Genomic DNA, 20603 nt, shown 5'->3' with positions numbered 1-20603 from the left:
TAGAGAACAAACATTTTATTTTATACCATATTGTTTGTATACGATGTGCATTTACTAAACCATTTCCATTAAGTTCTAACTCCTCCTTCAGGGTTACACAACATTTTATGCTATTCAACAGCTCTAAATATCACAGAATCAAGACAAGAGGTTCAGATGTCATTTCTAAACAACCAATAGCTCAGCTATGATTAAGACAGTCATTGTTTACAAATTCAAGCAAAATTTCTCACACAGACACGTTGTATGAACAAGCACTGAATTTTTCTTTGAATTAAACATTTAGGATGCAATTTTAGTGGAGCAGTAACTCTTATTTGCTGGTGAGCAATAATTCTGTTTCTATTTCGTAAACTACAACCTCCATATTGGTAATGAGTAATATTCTTGCTAGACCTCAGAGGTATTTTTTTTTGGAGAATTTCAACTGCATTCATATGCAAACATCTACTGTACTCAAACTAGAAAGGTAAAAACAGTAGGCACAAAATCATTTTAATCTTTGTTTACAAACAAATGAAAAAAAGCAAAAACCACTATCTGTCCTCAGACTTCCCATTAAAGAGAAATATGTGCTGCAATATCTATGTGTAAAATCATCCACGAAGTGATGCTGCAGCCTTGACTAGTAAATGGGGGAATTAAAATGTTAAATTAGGATCGTGCCCTGATTTCCACCCCACCCCCCCCTTACCTTAGTTCAGGTGATTTGTCCCTCCTATATTGTTCCTGCCACTTTCTGATGCCTGAACTGGCTTTTCTGGAGGCAGTGCTTGTCTGTGACTGAGAAGAGGTGCAGCTTCTGGCAAGATAAATTGTCTAGGTCTTTCTTTTCTTGTGTCTCTATCTTTTCTGCTCTTTGAGTTCCTTTTCTCCTCATGCCCAGCTCCTTACCAACCCCCGCTGTATTGGTAAGTATCCCCAAATACCAACTACTGCTAGAAGCTGAGAGAAGTTTTACTGCTACATGAGAAATGCTTCCAGCAATTTCACAACAAAGCTATTGCAAATGCCTCATAGCATAAAGGCAATTATTTTAAATTATCAGAGAGCTGGATTGCCAAAAAAATTCTGCCTAACTAAAATTAACTCTTTAATTAAAGGAAAAAAAAAAAAGTCCAATCCCATAAAACACTGCCTGGTTATAAAGAAATTAGTAATACAGGTTTTTATATACTGAAAATAGTAGCTGTGTTCTGGAGAAGTCATTCAAGTAAAAGTATATATAGTCCATACAGTTAAGACGTATTCATTCACTGAGCTACTCTCAGACTTTTGAGCATACAATTTTCTTTCAAAATCTCTTCTGACCACTTGGTAGAAATACCTTATTCTTTACACAAGAATTTATTTTAAGCAAACGTATCCAGAGGAGCAGATGTTAAATATGGAAGGAAGTCAGTTTTGCCATTGTAACAACTTACAATGACAGTATTCACACTAAATGTATATAAACCAACCTATTCCAACCACTGGAACGCACAAGTGATACAACTGGAAATGTACCATTTTGTTTCCTCTTTATCAACAGACTGACTTCACTTACTGGCTTCTCACTCTTAAAGATATACGGGTTTCCCAACCTTTGCTAAGGTAAACTTAGCTCTGGAGAAAACAGACACGTCTTAAGTTTCTCAGGAAAGCTCTGATTAACAACCAACATACTAACTTTAAACCTTTAAAAATCAGAAAGATGGTCACTTAAACTTGGGATTGCTAACTTCAGGCAGGAAAAAAAAGTATCACATAAAAATATGGTATAAAAGACACCTATGGTAAGATAGATTTATCCTAGCTAAAGCATACAGGAAAGATTTTACTTACGAAGCCTACACCATGCACGTGTATGATCTTATTGTATTAAGCTTTCTTACAACAAATGCAAATTTCACAGAATCACAGAATTTACGCAATGCATTTTTTCTACAACTTTAAGCTTAACTACATTTTAATATCCTGGTCATTAACTACAGAGATTCTCCGTCCACCAACGAGATGCGTAAAGAATTCAAATCCTGTAACAAAACCTGTACTAGATACAGATTTGGAACCCTTACCCTGTGATCAGTACATTCAATTTTGAGAACATCATACATCAGAAGCAATTCAGAAAAGAAAAGTAAAAGAAATAATTACAGGGTTGGTACAAAGTTTGGAAGACTTTTACTACTTCTTAGACAAAGAAAAATGGAAAAAAAAGAACTAAAATCTAATAAAACCAGAGCAGTACAACCTGATAGCTCAAAGAATTTAGGCTACCAGGAGGAATATTCTAGGAGTGAAAAGAAAAATGCAGACAAGAGTATCAAGCAAGATTTTTTTTTTTTCCACCCAAGAGAAATATATTTGGGTGTTGAACTGACTCTTAAAGCAGGGAATAATTGAACACAAGTGCCTCTGAATTACTCAAGGTACTTACGGATGCAGTACTGAAGACAAGTCATAGATGCTAATCTTTAACTGTTGATGACAACAGCATACAACCTGCTCTACCTCTCTTACCATCATTTATAATACAATGGCTTTTAATTTGCACAGAACCAAAACTCCTACACAGGATCACTTGATAACTAAAGTAAAGCAGAAACATGGATTCATCCTAAGCCAAGTGCCAGGTATCAAGCAGTAGCTTACATATAAAGGACAGAACTTATTAAAAACCTGGGGCTGGGAGAAGGAGGGGAAGAAACCCTAGTAAGGAAATAACTTCTCTCATTTCAAAGGAAGTCTAGTAAAATACTCAAATATGGAGAAGCTAAGCCTACCTTGCAGGAAAGAGACTGGGTTCCAGAAATCCTTCTAGTTGTTGAAGTCATAGCTGTCTGATTCCGTCTTGTTTAACTGAAAAGGTGCATTAGCTAATACCCATAAAGACACTAGCTAGAAACATTTTGTTGGCCAATCTAATTCTACACAAAAAACACGGTGTCATACATCAACACTTGGATTTTTATAGCTGCCTTGTTATTTGGTCCTACTCTTTTTTCTCCCCTTTCCTTCTACTTTCTCTTTCCCGAATAGCCAAGAAGGTAGCACAGCATTCATGTGTAATGGTGACTGAAGGCTAAAAGTGATTAGGATCACTCTTCCCCTCATTTCTAACTGTTACAGAAACATATTTTCCTTTTTTCCTACAAAAGTCAGGAACTTCAAATACACAGAGGAAACAGTATAAAAAGTTTTTTGGTCTTGAGTTACAACTGTCTAACTGACCTGTTTGTTGGAATTCCTGATTTGAATAAGGCAGGAGGAGATGTGAAATCAGCTTTGGTCGACTGCACTGCCAACTCTTTCTCCAAATTTCCAGTTCTGCCCTGCTGTACCTTCAAAATAATGTTTTATCATTAGTTTAACCTCAGAACTGTAGTAGCCCCAACACTCAACATAGCACATAGCCAACACAAAAAGTAAAGCCCAACTTTAAAAAAATTTTTTTTAAATCTGTCACCTTTGCATAGCTGGTAAAACTCCGTATTTTATAAGGATATAAGTACTGTGTTTAATATATATAAGAAGCAATATGCCAGAGAACAAATTATTACAGAAGATTAGACAATTTTAATATTTATTTTCCAAGCATTTGATTTGGACATGAACAGACTAAACTGATTTTCTTGGAGAATTTCCTGTATGAACAAAGTAACATCTTCATTTTTAAAAGAAGCAAACTTATTAAAAAAAAGAAAAATCTTCATAATCTTAACGACAGATATCTAACAAGTCTGCTACCCAACAACAAACCATGAGACAAGAAACTGAGTGGATTCTCCGTCTGCCTTACTGACCATGAGGATCTAGTAACCACTTAATTTCCGAGTCATACCAGGAAGTCACCTCATACTCTGGGTTATGCAAACTTTAAAAGATTTTTCATTAGTTCAGATTGAATACTTCAAAAACATACTGCTGTTTCTGAAGTACTGCAAAATTCCAGACACACGTTATTAAAGCTATGCAAGACCTTTGGTGCAAGTACTTCAAGTACTGTTTGACTTCAGCAGCACATTATACATGAAAGAAAAACCTACACGGGTTAGCATTAAAGACAAACCAGTACTGATTCAATTTTTTAAAGACACTCCCACTGCACCAACCACATAGCTACATCACTCTACGTAGCTAGTTTACTCATAGTATAACATCATATAGGCTGTGATCTCACAGCTTTTTGTAGGCAAATGAACTACTAAGCTTTTGCAGAATCTCACTTCTAAACACAGGCATCTCTTTCCCAAACCCACAAACACACACATAAATAGTTAAAATTTGTTAAAAATTGAATTAAACTTTAGTATCCAGAAATACAGGGCGGGGGGGGGGGGGGGATGTTTGGTTTAAGTATTTATCCGAAAAATCTGCAAGACTTCTATTCATTAATGAGTAACTGGAAAATGTAGGAGACAAAGTCTTGCCAGTTACAGAAGATTAATCGAAACATACCGTGTAAATTACATGACACTTAGTATTTCAGAAGAGTGGAAAAAAGTTCATGAAATTATTTAATAATTATATATAAACTCTTATAAAACACATGACAAACTCTTACAACACAATTATTATCTGTACTGTTTGACCACTGGACCCCCAAAGTGTCAATATTGAGCTAGAAATAGGGGAAGCTTTGGTTTGGAATACTTCTCTGAACTGTTGTCCTGAAGGAAGAAAGATAAGTTTGGGAGTGTAGCCAGCTGCAAATCGTAACTCCCATAGCCTACCACTTCCACCATTCCATAACACTATTGTAATGATAACGGAGGAAGGCAGAAAGCCCTGGGGAGCTTCTGATCTGTTCTTGCTAAGATAAAGACAAAATGACTAGATACCCTCAAGTAGCGTATGAGGGGAAACAAAAATACCTGTCTGCAATCGATGCTTCTGTCACAGGAGTATACAGAAGAAAGCAACAAACAGTTCCAAGTCAGTTTAATGACAGTTCAAGAACAAAAATAACTGCATATTGAAAATAAGCAAAATAAGTAAACTTTGTATTTCAATTTCATCTTTAGTATCGAACAAAAGAGTAAATGAGAAAACAAGAAGTTGAAAAAAAATGTACAATCCTTAAGATAAATCCTGTCATATAGATTTTTCTGCTTTCTGAAAATCAGCATTTCCGAACGGAAAAATATTATATATATAACATGATTTATTGCCATCTAATCCCAAGAGGACAACAGAAAAATATGGAAGATTGATTTTCACATCTCAGAGTTGCCAAGGGTAAGTGTTACCAAACAGAGTAAGAGCTACAAGGCTACAGGAAAAATAAACATGCCATAATGTACAAAAGCTTCCCCAGCACATCTGCACAAATTCTTTTTTGTGCACAAATCTGCACATACAAATGCACTACAACTGAAAATAAACCCATCACAAAGAAAAATTAGTTTCACTGGGAAATTTGTTAGTTCACCCGGCCACTAACTCACATGCTTGCAGAAGGGTGACGAACAAAGCAACTCTTTTTAATCAGCATTTTGTGACATACGCAGGAAGTCGCTGATGTAAGATGAGAGTTTGAAATAATGGCTATGTCCATTTCAGTTGTTCTTCTATCAGTCTGTGGTGGCATGGGAAGCAATACTCAACAAAAATGAGAGCAACCAACAAAAGTTTACTAAAATTCACCTTAAAAAGATGGTATCTGCCATCGAGAATCTCTGCACTTGGTCTTACTTCCATAGCATTGTCTTCAGCCTAAGTTAAATAACACATTGCCCATTAAGATACCATACAACTCTTAAGTGATGGGCCACAATCTGAATAACAGTACAGATGCAATCTAGCTGTAGCTAGTCTGTCACACTATCCACGCAAATTGCCAGTGAAGCAACACAGGAACACTCCAGGCTCAGGGTGGGGAGTCAGGTGCAAACTCTAGCAAACACACTAAACTGGGCAGAACAAGCTTATGACACACAAGCAGCTTTACAGGGGAAAAAGCATGTAGAATACCACAAAAATTGTACTAATTACCGTAATTTTATTTGTGGCTGAGGTAACTGGTAAAATTTCAAGACCCATTCGTATTCTCTTTTGTTTTTCACAGTAAGCTTTCCAGGTATCTTCATTGAACCCATAGTTGAAATAATCAGAGAGATCAGCCCCTTTAAATAGAAAAGCACAAGTTTTTAGGACATTACAAAGTTCATCTTTTCTTTTCTTCACTGAACATACATACACCTCTATTTATACATCAAAACGGATTAGGTATTGATCTAAAAACATACTACTGAAATGTACAATACAGTCTTACATCAGTAAACACAGAGTACTCATGGCTAAGACTATAAAAACATTAAAATTGTTTTAAAATTAAAAGTATTTTTATTTTAAGAGAGAGACCAGACATAACTCAAATGCAAAGAATGTATTTCAAATAGCTAACAGTTCAAACACCAGAATATTATCAAAGGCTTCTTTTTTCCATTTTGTAGACACTATTTGCATTGCCAAAGCAATATACAAACACTAGAAAAAAACCATACACAGCAGCAAGATGTACTGCCACTGAAAAAAGAAACCACCAACACTGGTATTGGACAAGTCTGGCCAAATCACTTGAGCCAACCAGACAATACACACAGGAGGCTTATGGAAAGCCCATGTGATACCAGCTTCTTCTTCAAAGCTTATGGACATCTGTGTGTGAACACAAAGAAGCACAAGCAGCTACGTTTCACCATTCTTCATGCTCAAACCTGCTAGAACTATTTTCCATTCTGCTTTCTCTTCTGTCCTATGGCACAGACCAATGGCAGTAATCTCCACAGAAATACACATTTCCAAAGAGAGTTCAGGATATACATGTATTTTAAAAAAAAAATAAAGGGCATGTCCTACAGTCTCTTTTTGCTAACACGTGTGCGGGATGTATATTAAGAAACATGGCACACCCACATACCCTGTGGCACAGCACAAAGGCAACAAGTAACTTAGCTGCTTCTTCCAAGTTATATTTGTACAGTATCTTCTACCTATAGGGTAGGTAACATCTACATGCCGTAAATGGGAATTATTATTCAAATAACCTACTGAATACCTACATATCAGTTAACGTAAACCAGAGCATTACCTGGCTTTCTCCAAGGTTTATCTTCGAAAGAATCTAAATCTACTTCCAGAAGTGGCACACCATTAATACTCCCTGGTGCATCTAGATCCACCCCTTTAACTTTTGCACCTGTGAAGAAAAGTTAGAAAGTTAGAACCTTCTGTCTCTATCAAAGAGAGTTTTAACAGTTGTAACACACTTAAAATAGAAATAAAAAGTCAGGTTTAAATTTATCAAGAAGTTTTGGAAGTGAAAATTATTTCCTTCATCCAAAACAATCAAACATTTTTTTGCATTTTTACTAATATTACTGTGCAAATTTTCTTACCAGAAGATCCATAAGCTCGTCCTCCTGTCTTAATATTGAGATTCACAGGTGCCGCTCCATAACTTAAAGAAATTAACAAAACTGAATTAGACAGAGAAAACCCTTAAAACAGAAGAAAACACAAAACAAGAGTTAGCTAGATCCAGAAACAAACTGGACCCAGGCTCAATCGCCATCCTGAATCTCTAGCTTTCCAAGCTGGTAACACTGTAAAAGTAAAGAGATCAGCCTAGGAGGAAGAGAGTGTACCTTTCTATGCTCAGTAGCAACTTCTCCAACTAATAAACAGTTGTGAAGCAAGTCCCAGTCACTCTTCCTGAGTTGAAAGGATAAAGACCTTGATAGAAACAAGAATGGACAGAACCAGAAGAAGAGAGAAAGGAAAAATGCAGTTCATTTAGGGATACAGATGACACTCTGGAGATTAGAGTAAAAACAAAATTTAAAAAAAAGAAAGGGTTTAGATCCTTTTCTCTTTTCATAATTATTCCATTTAATCTGTACAGAAGTGGAAAATACAAGCATTCCTCTACAATGACTGAAAGGCTGTCTTTTTCAATGTACTTCTAGCAATGACCTATCCTTGTGGCCAACAGAAAAGTATGTAACATGTCACTTTCTAAAACACTTGAGAGCTTTCTTCATAAAAATGCACTCAGAAATCTAGATACTGAACTGATTTAACTACCTTAGGAATTACAGTACTGTTCATTTGGAACATTAAGAGCTAGCTTTCACTACCATTTGCGTTCAATGTAGCTTATCCTCACAGGTGGTATCAACCCATAAACATAATGAGATTAGTGTATAACTAGAAGGCAGCGTATAGTTTACAGTACCCCTTCCATGCAGTTTTAGTTTTCATTCAAGTGCTAGAACAGTACAAAACATTTAGCCTTCTGGTCTGTCATGCTGTATTTGTGCATGACTTTGTCAAACAAATCTTACAGGTTTTTTTAAACAGCAGTTGACTATTATACGAAAAACCATTTAACCCTATAAAAGGAACTTGTTATACTGAAGTTAAAATGAACAGCAATGTTGAGTTTGTTTTAGATTACTGCCCTTCCATGAACTTCCTGTCCAATTTGCCCAGAAAAAAGGTTTTTCAGAAAACAACCATTTCTACATAAAAATTTCTACTCTAATTAGATTTAGGATCATCTGCTCATTGTCTTCTGTATTCATGGAAAGAGCACCAGCCCAGCAAATCCACTGAGAAGATAAACCTACTTTTGCTTTAGTCTCACAAAATTTGAGGTCATTGCCTACACCACAAGCATACTGCAAGTTATTGAAAGCAGACAAAGAACTGAAAGAATTGCTATTTTTTATATTACATTGATTTGCACAGTTAGTTTAGGATATGAAATACTGAAAGTTTAAAAATACTATGTTTCAAAAATGAGTAAATCATCTGCATTCTAAAGTTAAGAACACAATAATACATATGAGTCAGACCTACCTGCAGACTTGTCATAGTTCTACTAAGAAATGACGCCCTAGTAACTCTGGTTTTAATAAGCATAAAAACATTAGGGTTGCCAAGACAAACAAGCAAACCGCTTCTCTCAGAAAACTTTCATGTGATGAAAAATAATATTTCATAATTTTGGGTAGAATTAACACTGTTCAAAAGTGTTCAGTGAAAAACAAGCTCTTTATCAAGAGAAGAAGGAATATGGGGCAATAACAGTAGCAAAAAATTTCTTGTGTGGTACAAATGCCTAAACCACGATCTTGAGAAATTATCTCCAGGGACTGGCAGCTCCATCCTGAAGTACATTAAAATCTTATTTGAGAACATCAACAGGAATTGAAAATATAGAGGCCTAATTAGAACTGTATCCACTACAAACAGGACCAAGGACAAATGTTTCTAATGTTCTTTGAGCTTACCGCTCTACCATTTGCAACAAAAATGTCACCATCACAATACCAACCCTAAAAATGCTATGTAACATAGCCATTCCATAATAAAAACCAACTCTCTACTTTACAAACTTAATACAATTATTTCTCAAAATCTGAAAACAAAATTCAACTTGTACAACAGCTCTTCCTTTAAGACATTTCATTGATTTCATTTCACTATTTTGTTTTCAAGTCACTATATCATTAAAAACATTGCTAAAGAGATGAAAAAACCCTAAATTGAGACTTACTATGCATATAGTTTGACATTGACAAGTATTAAAGAGCCTGAATTAATAATTAAATGTAATCTTGAAAGTTCCCCCAGTTAACGTTTGCAAATAACTTACCCATACTGTGGAGCTCCTGTTTTAATATCCCCTATGGTGACTTGAACATCATCTTCATCATCATCACTATCACTATCACTGTCATCCTCAGCCTCTGCCACCTTCTACAAAAGAAAAAGTCATTGCTTAGACAAAAAGCAGCCACTTACCTTTATAGCGGAAAAATAATCCAGACAAAACTATCCGTTCTAGAAATCTTTGAAGAAGAGAATTCTCCTTTTCCTAGACCTCAGAACTGAGTAGCATTAACAGTAAATTTAGGAGGCTCATCTGCTGAAATGCTACAAGTATCTGAAACATCTGGATCAAAATAGGGAAGTATCTTTAATACTAAGCTCTGTTTCTGAAACATGACATTTCCTAAATAAGCATAAAATAGTTTCCACTATCTAATATCCTTCTTCCCTCTATCTAGCTCATACACACCGGTTCTACTCTGATCTTGTCACTCAGGAAAGAACTTAAAGATATGCAAGACTAGCTTCTTGCCATCCTCAATTACATATCCAGAGTAACTCGAATAAGTGTTTCTCCAGTTGTAGATGAACACTGCACTTCAGAGAAATCTATTTAGTTTCTAACATCAGTAAACTATATAAAATACTTGAGATTTTTCAGCGAACAAGCTGAAAAAACAGACAGAAGATCACACTGCATGCTGTTCTGTCCCACAGCATTCAAGCTTGCTGGTAAGTAACACAGGCATGCCAGTTCATACCAAGAGTTCATCTAGTCCAGTGTTTTGGGTTTGTTTGGTGTTTTGTTTTGGTTTTTCCCTCCCAGAGACCACAGGGGAGAGAAAAAACAGGGCAAACACATATGATGCTCCTCCCTAACACTCTTTCAGCTGCTGATTATTATCAGCTCAGGGCATTTCCTAAGCCAGTTATGGTTTGTCTATTTAGTAAGTCCCAACGGATCTTTCTCTCAAGTACTTGCCCAGACTTCCCTTGGACTCTCTCTATATATAAACTCCCAGCAGCCACACTCTCTTTAGCAAGGAGTTCCATAGCATCGTCTACTGCATGAAGATCCAACCTCTTTTACTTGTTTTCATCCTGGCTCCCACAACTTCTATTTCACAGTCCCAGTTCTCATATGGAAGGGACTGTAAGGAGTCAATCTTTATTTATAGCCTCCATACATGATTTTGTTAGCCTCTATCATATCCTACATATGCCTGTCTTCCAGCCTAAGAAGTCCTTGCCTACTCAGGCATTCCTTGTATGGAAGCTACCTCAATTGCTCTTGCTGCTCTTCTTCTCTCAACTTTTTTCAGTTGAAGTAAAGCCTTTATGACATGAGGGGCACAGAACAGCACACAGAATTCAGGATGCAACTGAACCATGAATTTATGGTATAATGATATCTTCTGTTTTGTTCTCTATTCATTTTCTGCTACATCCCAAGGTTTAACTACTTTTTAGACTCCAGACAAGCACTCAACTGCCAACTTCACGGATCTTTCTACATATCTTAGTGCATCGCTCCTAAGTGGTAATGATCCGCTCAGAGACCACCATTTTATTTGTAAACCTGTTTTTCCTCCCGTGAACATCACTCTTTTCTGCACAGAATTTCAATAACCATTTATTAACCAGTCAGTTCTTCACAGATAGTCCTTGCTTTTACTATCTTGAATAACTTTTTAACATCAGAAAACTTGTGATCCCACAACTTACTCCTTTTCCAAGTAATTTATAAACACATTGAACAGCACAGGTTATGCACAACATTCCAGAGAATCCCCACTGGAGGTGACCTTCCTTCACTGTGAAAACTGAACCTTTACTTCTACTCTCTGTTTTCTATCTTTTACGTATCAATTATCCATGTGGGACTCATCCTACAGCTGCTTAGTTTTCTTAAAATCCTTTGGTGAGGAACTTCTTCAAAAACTTTGTGGAATCCAAGTGAACTTTATCAACCAGATCACCCTTATTCACATACTTGCTGACTCCTTCAGCAAGAGGCTGAACATACTGAAGCCAAGTTGATTCTGTCCAGGTAGCCTGCAGTTATCCAAGCACAGCTGAGCTCTAGCCCTTATCTATTATACTGTCTACTAACTTGCCTGGTACATAGATTAGACAAAAATAAGCAGCTGCACAGAAGAGAAGATGTTGGAGTGCAGTTCATCTTTGCTATACAACATTAATATAATTTACGTAACAATTAAGAGTCTAATCGGGGGGGGGGGGGTGTCTAGATCAGTATAGATATTCTGTAAATGACAGCTGAAGATAGAAGACAGTCGTTCAGTGCCCCACGGCTGAAAAGTACAAGTTCACCACTCTCTCACACACCAGGGAACCCACACAGTAGAGCGCCATTACAAATGCATCAAACAGAAAATAAAATTTTGTCTCGAGCATGTACTTTTTCAACCAAAACCAATTTCACTTATAAACAATGATTTCTTAGTTCCCTCCTTACTGAAATATTCACCTTCTCTTATTCAACCAACTTAAACACCATCCATTTTTCTAGGTTGCTGCTGACCCTTCATGTGCACTTTTTACCATGAAGATCTCAATTTTATGGAGATGTTCTAATGATATCCTAACAATGCTAGGCTTTATATAGGTGAAAAATACAAGATATGCAAGTACAAGGAAACTGTGCCAATGGGGATTTTCAGAAATATTTTAAAATCAGCAAGTCCAAAAAAGTATACTATTGTCTCCTTGTACCTAACATATTAAATCTACTGCCCACTTACAGTATTAGCATCAGCACAAAAAGCCTTTGGTGCACTTAAAATAGAGCTTTTCAGTTTAAACAACTGAAATAAGTTTTTTAAGTTTTTATAAGTTTTTTTCCCCCAACTTTAAATGAGTTGTAATATCTTTCATAAAGTATTAGATTTACTGAGAAAAATATTCTTTTGAGAGAGGCCAGTCCTTAAAACTTGCACAAATATCATAATGATTTCTGTATCACTTAAGAGAATTCTTGCAAGATATAAGCTAAAAAATCCCAGTGAAGTAAAATTACGATTTGTTCATAGAACAGATTTAAACTGTTCCCATTCACAGTAAACTGAGGCCTTTTATCAACATTGCAACTGTAAATTTCATTTCCTGGTCCTTTCCTTCATCATACTAACACTGAAGTTATAAGACATACTGAACATTGAAGACTACTACCAAACAAGGCTGTTATGTTGCCTTTGAAAGGCACATGTAATTCATCTCTTGATCCATATTTTCACACAGTTCTGCAAATGCTGATTGTTTATCACATTCAAAAAAGAAAAATTATCAGAGGATTTTATTTTCCTATCAGTGAGGAAAAATAGAGAGAGTATCATTTTGAAAAGGATGTCTTTGAGAAAAGACAGCTGTCTTGAAGCACCATCTTTCCCCCACAAAAAACTGGAAGTGCTATTCATATATTTTCGGTTAAGTTAGATTTAAAAAGTGTACTGCAGCTGGCAATTGGATTTCCTAACTTAGTAACTTCTACAGCGTTTCTGCAGATAGTGTCAAACATCTTTCAGGAAAAAAAAAAAAATCAAAGGCATACACTTACGCATTAATTAATTTAATTGCAAGTCCTAGCCAAATTACGAATACCCCATAAATCAAAACAAATTAAAGCAGTATTTCAAAAACACATTTAAAACTACCGTTTTCACAACGCCATTTTCCGCAGCTTCCTCTTCACTTCCAGGTGGGGGTGGAGCACTTAAACAAAAACAAACAGGAAAAGATAAAACTAGGTATTAATGCACATATTATTTCACACATATCAGCTAATTATGAAAAAAGCCTTGCTACATCATTCCAGAGAAAAGCCAAAGCTCCAGCTATCTTCTGTGTTAATTAAAAAAAATATTAAAAAAATTTCTGGATGAATATAACTTTATATTAGCAGGACAACATTTAGCTATCATAAATCATACTAACTGGATGTTTGTACAATAGTTGGAAGTAATAAGGCACTACACCTGGATCCTCTTTTGAAATCAAAGTGAAATCTCATAATATATGAAGGGAGAATAACAGCTTTTTTTTTTCCCTGCAGACTGACACTTTTCAAAGACATAATGGAAAAAACATTTAAATACCCATAGGTAATGTTGCACTGAATCAAAATTCCCACATCTGCATTGTGAAATTTTCTTCGACCATATGGAATAGCTACAATTCAATGATGAATTCAATTATATTTTTACTGTAGACTGAAAACTGTAAAAATTTTAAAACTACCGGTCCATCTAAAATGACCAGCACTGTCTAATCCATGCAAATGAGCTGTCTCACTGTGCTTACCTATTGCTGTTTCTTACACAGCAATATTTTAATTTCCACAGTTTCATTAACTGTTAGGATGTTGCATCACAAATAGCAAAGTAAGCAGGGAGCCATTTAGAAACAATATTCTTTCACTGAAAAGATATTTCTGAAACGGAGTGAGAAACTGCCAATTTTTATCAAATAGAATGATTTTGATCTGTCTTCTGTTGGCAAAATACCCACTCGTGAGTGTTGCACCAAAACCCAACACAGCCCAGGTATGGCCCCAGGATTCAAGCTTGACTGTTTCACTTCATCACCCAGTAAAATGACAGACTAGCTACAGAACCTGAATAAAAACTCACAATTTTTATATATACAAAGAATGCCAAAACTGAGAGGCCAGAGACCAAAACTTTTAACAGGTAAACTGTCACCACACTTCCAGAGTTCCAGACATAACTCATAAGATGCATAAGCTACCATTTGTTATGCTTTTGAGTGCATAACTATGTATTGTGGCAGCCAAATGCCAAGCTAGACACTATTGACCAGAAACTGGAGTAAAACACCACTGTTTCTAAAGATTATTTCGGTTGCCATGCAAATAATTTTCTTAAACAACAGTAATACTGACAATAGGTGCCAGGTCAAGAAAAGGTAACTGCACACAAGGAATCAATTGATATGGAATGGCTTCCAAATAAAGAGCAAATAAATAATTAGAATTCTTTGTCCTGGAAAAGAGATGATTCAAGACGAATGCAATACAGGTCTAGAAAATTGTTAAGTGACATGGAAAAGGTGACAGGAAACAACTCTGTTTCTTATACTACAAGAACTAATGGGAATCAAACAATTGCATCTAGTAGCTGCTTCAAAATGATATCGTATGTAGTCAAGTGGTGGAGGTCATTACTGCTGTATCACACTGTGCCTGTCAAAAGTTGATGTCAGTCCAAAAAAAGCAACTGAGCAAGCTTACAGACAAGAAGTCCACCAAGGGTAACTGAATTCAAGAGTTCTCATTGAAAAAAGCTCTGTTGACCGTTAGCATTTATAGAAAATAACACTGCATGTTTTCTTGCATTGGCTTCTCCTTTATTTGTTTAATTTATCTTGACAATCAACAATTTCCATAGTTTCTCAATTGTGAGACTTCTTTCATTCAGTATGAGAGACTGATTCCTATTTCCAGTCAGTCCTTGCTACCAACCTCCATCAACTTGGCAGATTTTCAAAGAAGCATCTTTGTGCTTTCTCTCATACAGCTCCTTGTAACTCAAGCAGGCTCCCCCAAATACTTCCAAAGCTTTTTCTAAATTTCTTTCAAATACTCTCTTACTAATAAAAAAACCAACCCCAAAGCCCTAAGCCGATGTGTTATGCGACCTGCACATCAAACTAGCTGGTAATCTTCCACTGCTTCCTTGTATTCCTCTTTTTGTAACGACATTGTAAACTCTTCGGGAGACAGACTGTCTTAATTTCTAAATTATCTAGAACAAAGTCCTGATCCATTACTAAGGCTGCAAAGTACAATGATTACAGAAATAAAAGACCTGTTGGCATTTTGTGAGAGGCTATTGCTGTCCATACAGTTAAAACTTAAAATAACTTTCATACTCAAGTGTCCCAGTTTCACAGGTAAAACTGTTCCACAGAAAAGTCAAGTCATTCTAGCAGACCAAACATACCATCTTAAGGGGATTTTCAAAGGCACCAGAGTGTGTTCAGGTGCTATGGACTTTCAAGCAGCCAGGAAGAAGAATGTAATGAATACAATTTTTGTGCAGCCACGCTACAGGACCTCCAGTTGTCAAGATACTCACCTAGCTTTTTCTTCCTCTGGTCTCTCTGCTTCATTTTCATCTACCACAAGAGAAAAGAAACACAGTAGTTAAGAATAAAATCCCCTGAATACCAACCCTGACAGATATCTTGCCACGCAGATTATTAGGCAACTCCTCAGTTTACTACCGAGCCATTTTCATAACGTTTCAATTGTGAAATCAGTCGAGCAGACCCCTGAGCCCTCACAGTGCTCTGTACTGACAGGTCCACCACAGGGGCAGGATTTAGTTTACAGGTTTCATTACGATTTGAACGTAAAGGAAGTCCCTAAAGTTGCAAAGGAAGTTTATGCATAAAAGGTTAAGGCTGCTTCAGTACTTCAACGCTGGGAGCCCGGGCGGGGGGGTGCTGGGGAAAGGCTCGGCCGCCCCAGGGGTGCGTGTGGGGCAGGAGCGCCACGCGGGCCTCCCGCCGCGGAGGCCCAGCACGCCTCGGCCTCCGCGGCCAGGGCAGAGGGGCCGGGAGACCTTCAGCGCCTCAGAGACCGGTAGCCGAGCGCCCGCGGGGGAGGGGGCAGGGAGCCACCGCCGCGGCGGGGAGGGGGCCGCGCACAGGCCCGGCCCGGCACCGCCGGAGGGTTGGCCAGGAGGAGGTGACTGAGCGGCTGCGGGGATGGCGGGACGGGGGGACCTTTTTAAACGGCCGCCGGCCAGCCCAGCTCGGCGGCAGGTGCGGGCCCCGCTCAGCCGTAGGCCGGCCTGGCGACGAGGCGCACGCCGCGGCCTACCCACCCCCCCCACCCCCCCCCCCGCCGCGGTGGCGGGGCAGAGCGCCAGGCCGGCGTGCGGGGCAGGTGGGCTGGGGACGGGGGTCTGGGAACGTCCGTACCGCCATAGAGCCACTCCTCCTCCTCGTCCCCGGCGGCTCCGCCGAGGTCCGCCGACAGCCGCTCCACCTCACCGGTAGACATGGCCGCCTCCTGCGGGACGCGAGGGCCCAGGCTCGGCGGCGCCTGGGCCTCCCGCCGCTGGGCAGCACCGCCGCGCCGCCCCGGGCCTCCGCCGGCGCCTCAGGCCGCGACCGGGCGGCGGCCGGGGGGTTGCGAGCGCCCGCCGGCCCAACGCCACCGCTCGCGGAGGAACCGCCGCCGCCTGCTCGGCGCTTCCCCTCCCCCGCCGAGTGAGTGACACGCACAGGAAGCGGGCCCGGCCCGGCCCCGCGGCGCCCTGGGCACGGGCATGCGGGGGGCGGCCCGGCGGCGCAGGGAGGGAGGGCGGGCAGCGAGGGGACGTGGCCGGGCACGGTCCGGCGCCTTCCGCTGCCCGAGGGGCCCTCCCGGGACGGGAGCCGTGAAGCGGGGAGAAGCGGAGGGGCCTCCTGGCTGCCCGCGGGAGGAGCGGGCCGGGCCGGAGGGGAAGGGGGGAGGGCGGCCGTGTGGCCAGGCCGGGCCCAGCCCGGGGGCTGCCCTCCCCGCGGAGCCGGCCCCGCTGCCAGGGCCGGGCTCGCACAGCCAGTCCCCCCTCTGTGCGCTGCCAGTCTCCGGGACTCACCTCGGCTGTGCCTTCCCCACCCTCCCGAGGCGCGGCGTGCCCGCGAAAGCCGCCTGTCCTTCCTCTCGCTGCCCTTTGTGTCCGCTGCTCTCGGCGGTCCTTGTGCTCTTCTGCATCCCCAAACGCCCGTCCGTCTCCTTAGCGGGGGTCACCGGCAGCGTGGCGATCTCGTCTAGGACATCCTCGCCCACGTCCAGAAGCAGGACTTGGCCAAACACACGTACAGTCCAGTGCCGTGCTTCTACTGGCGGCTGATGGCAGCTGCCAGGGGGGAGCGTAACCACAGGATAAACACGCTGCTACTTCTACTAGTGCTGTCCTAGCTCTCAGCTCAGGGACTCTCCCAGCTGGAGGTAATATTTTAGGTTTAACAGCTCTTCATAGATTTTTTTTTTTTTTCCCCCTTCCACGAGTTGCCTGATTTTATTTTTAGCTCCAGTAAGAATTTAACATCCATAGTGTGCTGTGAATGTTCCAGAGTGTAACTATGCATTTCATGAAGAAATTGCTCTATTTTAAAAGCGGTGGGAAGTAGCAAGCCATTTTTACTGATGATTTTCCCACTTTAATTCTGTGAATGCTGCATTAACAACTGCAAGATTCATTAGAAAACTTAAGTACCAACAACTGCCAAAATAAGTTTTGACAGGTTGTGTGTACAAATGGAGTCTTCAGCATCTTAGGATGTTTGTGAAAACTAAAAAAGGGACCCCTCTTTCACAGCAGGACAGCTTGTGAAAAATCAGACCAGAGGGCTTAACTGTATTATAAACACATCACAGCTGTGGGTGGGGGAAGCTTATTCTTTGAATTGCCTGCATAGAGAACCTTGTTTTAAAGTTTCATACGTGGCATGACATTTCACTGGAGTTCACATGAACAAACTGCCTTCTCAAAAGGCATTTTTTTTCCCAAAAAATTAAATGTTTAGGTGTCATATACAGATCATGAAGTACATGGTATAATTAGGTAGGTTTTCATCATGCAGTTCCATTTTTTATACATATAGTAGTGGAGTCAGCAAAGGTGTTTTTCACCCAAAACATTTTTAGACGCTTGTTTCTCATAAAACAAATCTGCATTGTAGTACCTCTTACCGGGCATCAGTATCTTTCTTCATTTTCATTCCTGTTTCGTTTACTTGGCCATTTAATACACTTCTGGCTGACATTAAAGGATGTGGTAGAACTCTTAATAGTTTCCTTTGACTGCAGACACAAGGAAGAAGAAAGAAAATACATTTGTGGAAAACACCACGAAGAGGAATCAGGAATACGTGTAGAACATAAAATCTCTTAAAATACATCAACGCAGATCCTCAAAGCGGTTTTCCTCATAGAAACCTTTAAATAGACATCACATTGAGCTGGTGGTCATGTAAAAATCCATCTTGAGCAGCTTGGACATTGGAAGCTGGCACAAGAAGGCTAAGTCCCGAAAATAGCTGCCAGCCTTCCACCGCTCCCAGGAAGATCTTTACCCACCTCTGGCTCTGGTTGGACAGAGAGGGTGCTCTGAACCTGTTTCCTGGTCTGCTTCTGAGGATGGAGTGCTGGCCTAGATGGCATTTTAACTTCTGCTCTCAAAGATAAAAACTCCCACAGTCCCAGCCTCTGGAAGGGACCTTGCAGTTTCTCCTTACTGCTGTGCAGAGAGAGAGCAGTAGTTGGGACCTGAAAAAAAGGCTTCTCCCAGGGCCCTGAGTAGCTAAAACGCTGAGGACAGAAGACGACCTCTTTGTGAGCTGCATAAACATCTGACTCGGGTTACACTCCAGAAACCCACAACAAGATACCAAGTTTATGGGAACCCTTTAATACAGTTCTTTTTCTAATACAGTAGTTGTAAATTTGCACATGGGATAAAATAAGCTGTAAAAACTACTTAGATAATTTTGGTTTGCAATTTAACCAATATACTTTAAACTCATTAACCTCATTTTGTCTTCTGGCTAGTAATCCTTTTTTTCAACACTGGCATATGCAGAACTGGTTGTAATCTATACAGTATTTATAAAGTAAAAAAGCTGTTTTCTTAAAAAAGCATCTGCTGTTTTGACAATATGTCTGAAAAAAAAGACCCCAACCTTTAAAAAATGGTAACTAAAGAGTTGGACAAGCCATAATATATCTAGCTTTTGTCCATGGCCCTCAAGCATAAAGCAAAAGCTCAGAGATACATAATCTCCAAGGTAATTCAATCTGAGAGGAGGGTAGTTCTACTTGTGTATAAGGCCAGGGGCCCAGTGCTTAACCATCCCCAATCCTTTCTTGGCATTCATTTTTCAAATCAAAATAGTCAAGAAGGCTATTAACTTACATATTTTTCTAACATCATAAAGTTATATGGCCTAAGGTTAAAATAACAGATTGGGGTTGGAACAGCACAAAGACATAAGTCCGAGTTTGGAAGAGGGAAGAATGCATCGGGGTAGGAATGTGCATGGAGCAGACGAAGGGGAGGATTTAATTTCATCAGTGGAAATCTGGTGATTCCACATTATTCGTGTTTTTCAGTGTTGTGAAACCAGCTGAACCTGCAAGAGACCTAAAAAGACCAGTTAAGATAGTGGATGAACTAATAAAATCATTTATCTTTTTGTTATTGCTGATAATCCCATTATGTCAGAAAAAGTATCCTCCTCATTCTGTACTAAGGAGGTTGCCCAAGTGAAATACTATGTAAAATACAGATTTGCAAGCGAGCCATCCATTCTCTGGGGAGAAGACACTGTAGGTGCACATTATGGCATTTTTTCTAGTTAGCTTTGAAACCGATTTTGAGATCAAGAGCTTTTTAAAGGAGAAACGGAATTAAATTGTCATATGTCTCCAACTGTATATCATAAAAGTTGCATTTATTAAGAATATTTCTTGTTGCTAGCTCATCAACCACTGGATTTGCTAATACTAACACAAGAAATACACAATTACAGGACAGGGAATGGCGATTTAAGTTTCGCCTTTCCAGTGCTGTACGTTCAAAAAAGTATCAGCAAGACAGTTGTTCTCGGTATAACAAAGATACCAATGCAGCACAAAAGAGGTAGTGACATAAATAGTGACACTGAATTGTTTTAACGTTTACGAGGACTAAGACCAAAGACGCTCCCGGCCTTTTCAGGAAAACGTCAGGCAAAACTGAACTGTCAGGGCTCAGGTGTCCCTCCTGGTACCGGCCAGGGCTACGGACCGTAGCGGAGTTTCTCATACAGACCGTAGGCGAGAGAAACGTTTTAATGTTTGTGAGAGTTTGGCACTGCCAGCAAAAAGAAGAGCCCCCTGCCCTCCCCTCTCCCAGAGGCGTATCCCGGCTGCTGCTCTCGCGGTGTAACAGTCCTGGGCGGCGGAACTGGCCGAGGCTAACCCCGGG

General features: G+C 39.7%; 1 protein-coding gene across 6 annotated transcripts in view; it reads right to left on the bottom strand.

Annotated features, from left to right (window-relative positions):
- FIP1L1 (factor interacting with PAPOLA and CPSF1) overlaps positions 1-16707 on the bottom strand; it is a 44635-nt gene extending 27928 nt beyond the window's left edge. For 2 of the 6 annotated variants that reach the window (XM_076336253.1, XM_076336254.1), the window contains exons 1-9: positions 16570-16707; positions 15720-15759; positions 13278-13335; positions 9647-9750; positions 7383-7444; positions 7076-7183; positions 5977-6107; positions 5629-5697; positions 3214-3323 (exon numbers count right to left, since the gene is read on the bottom strand). In XM_076336253.1, the coding sequence (XP_076192368.1) occupies positions 3214-3323; positions 5629-5697; positions 5977-6107; positions 7076-7183; positions 7383-7444; positions 9647-9750; positions 13278-13335; positions 15720-15759; positions 16570-16651 (764 nt within the window). In that variant the 5' untranslated portion in view covers positions 16652-16707. The remainder of the gene's footprint in view (positions 1-3213; positions 3324-5628; positions 5698-5976; positions 6108-7075; positions 7184-7382; positions 7445-9646; positions 9751-13277; positions 13336-15719; positions 15760-16569) is intronic. The other 4 variants (XM_076336256.1, XM_076336257.1, XM_076336255.1 and 1 more) reach the window with 3 other exon arrangements.
- Between the last annotated feature and the right edge of the window lie 3896 nt (positions 16708-20603).

The sequence above is a fragment of the Aptenodytes patagonicus genome, chromosome 4, assembly GCF_965638725.1.
Source record: "Aptenodytes patagonicus chromosome 4, bAptPat1.pri.cur, whole genome shotgun sequence".
NCBI classification, from domain to species: Eukaryota; Metazoa; Chordata; class Aves; order Sphenisciformes; family Spheniscidae; genus Aptenodytes; species Aptenodytes patagonicus.
Note: the sequence above shows the minus strand (reverse complement) of the source record. Positions and strands in the feature narration are given on the sequence as shown.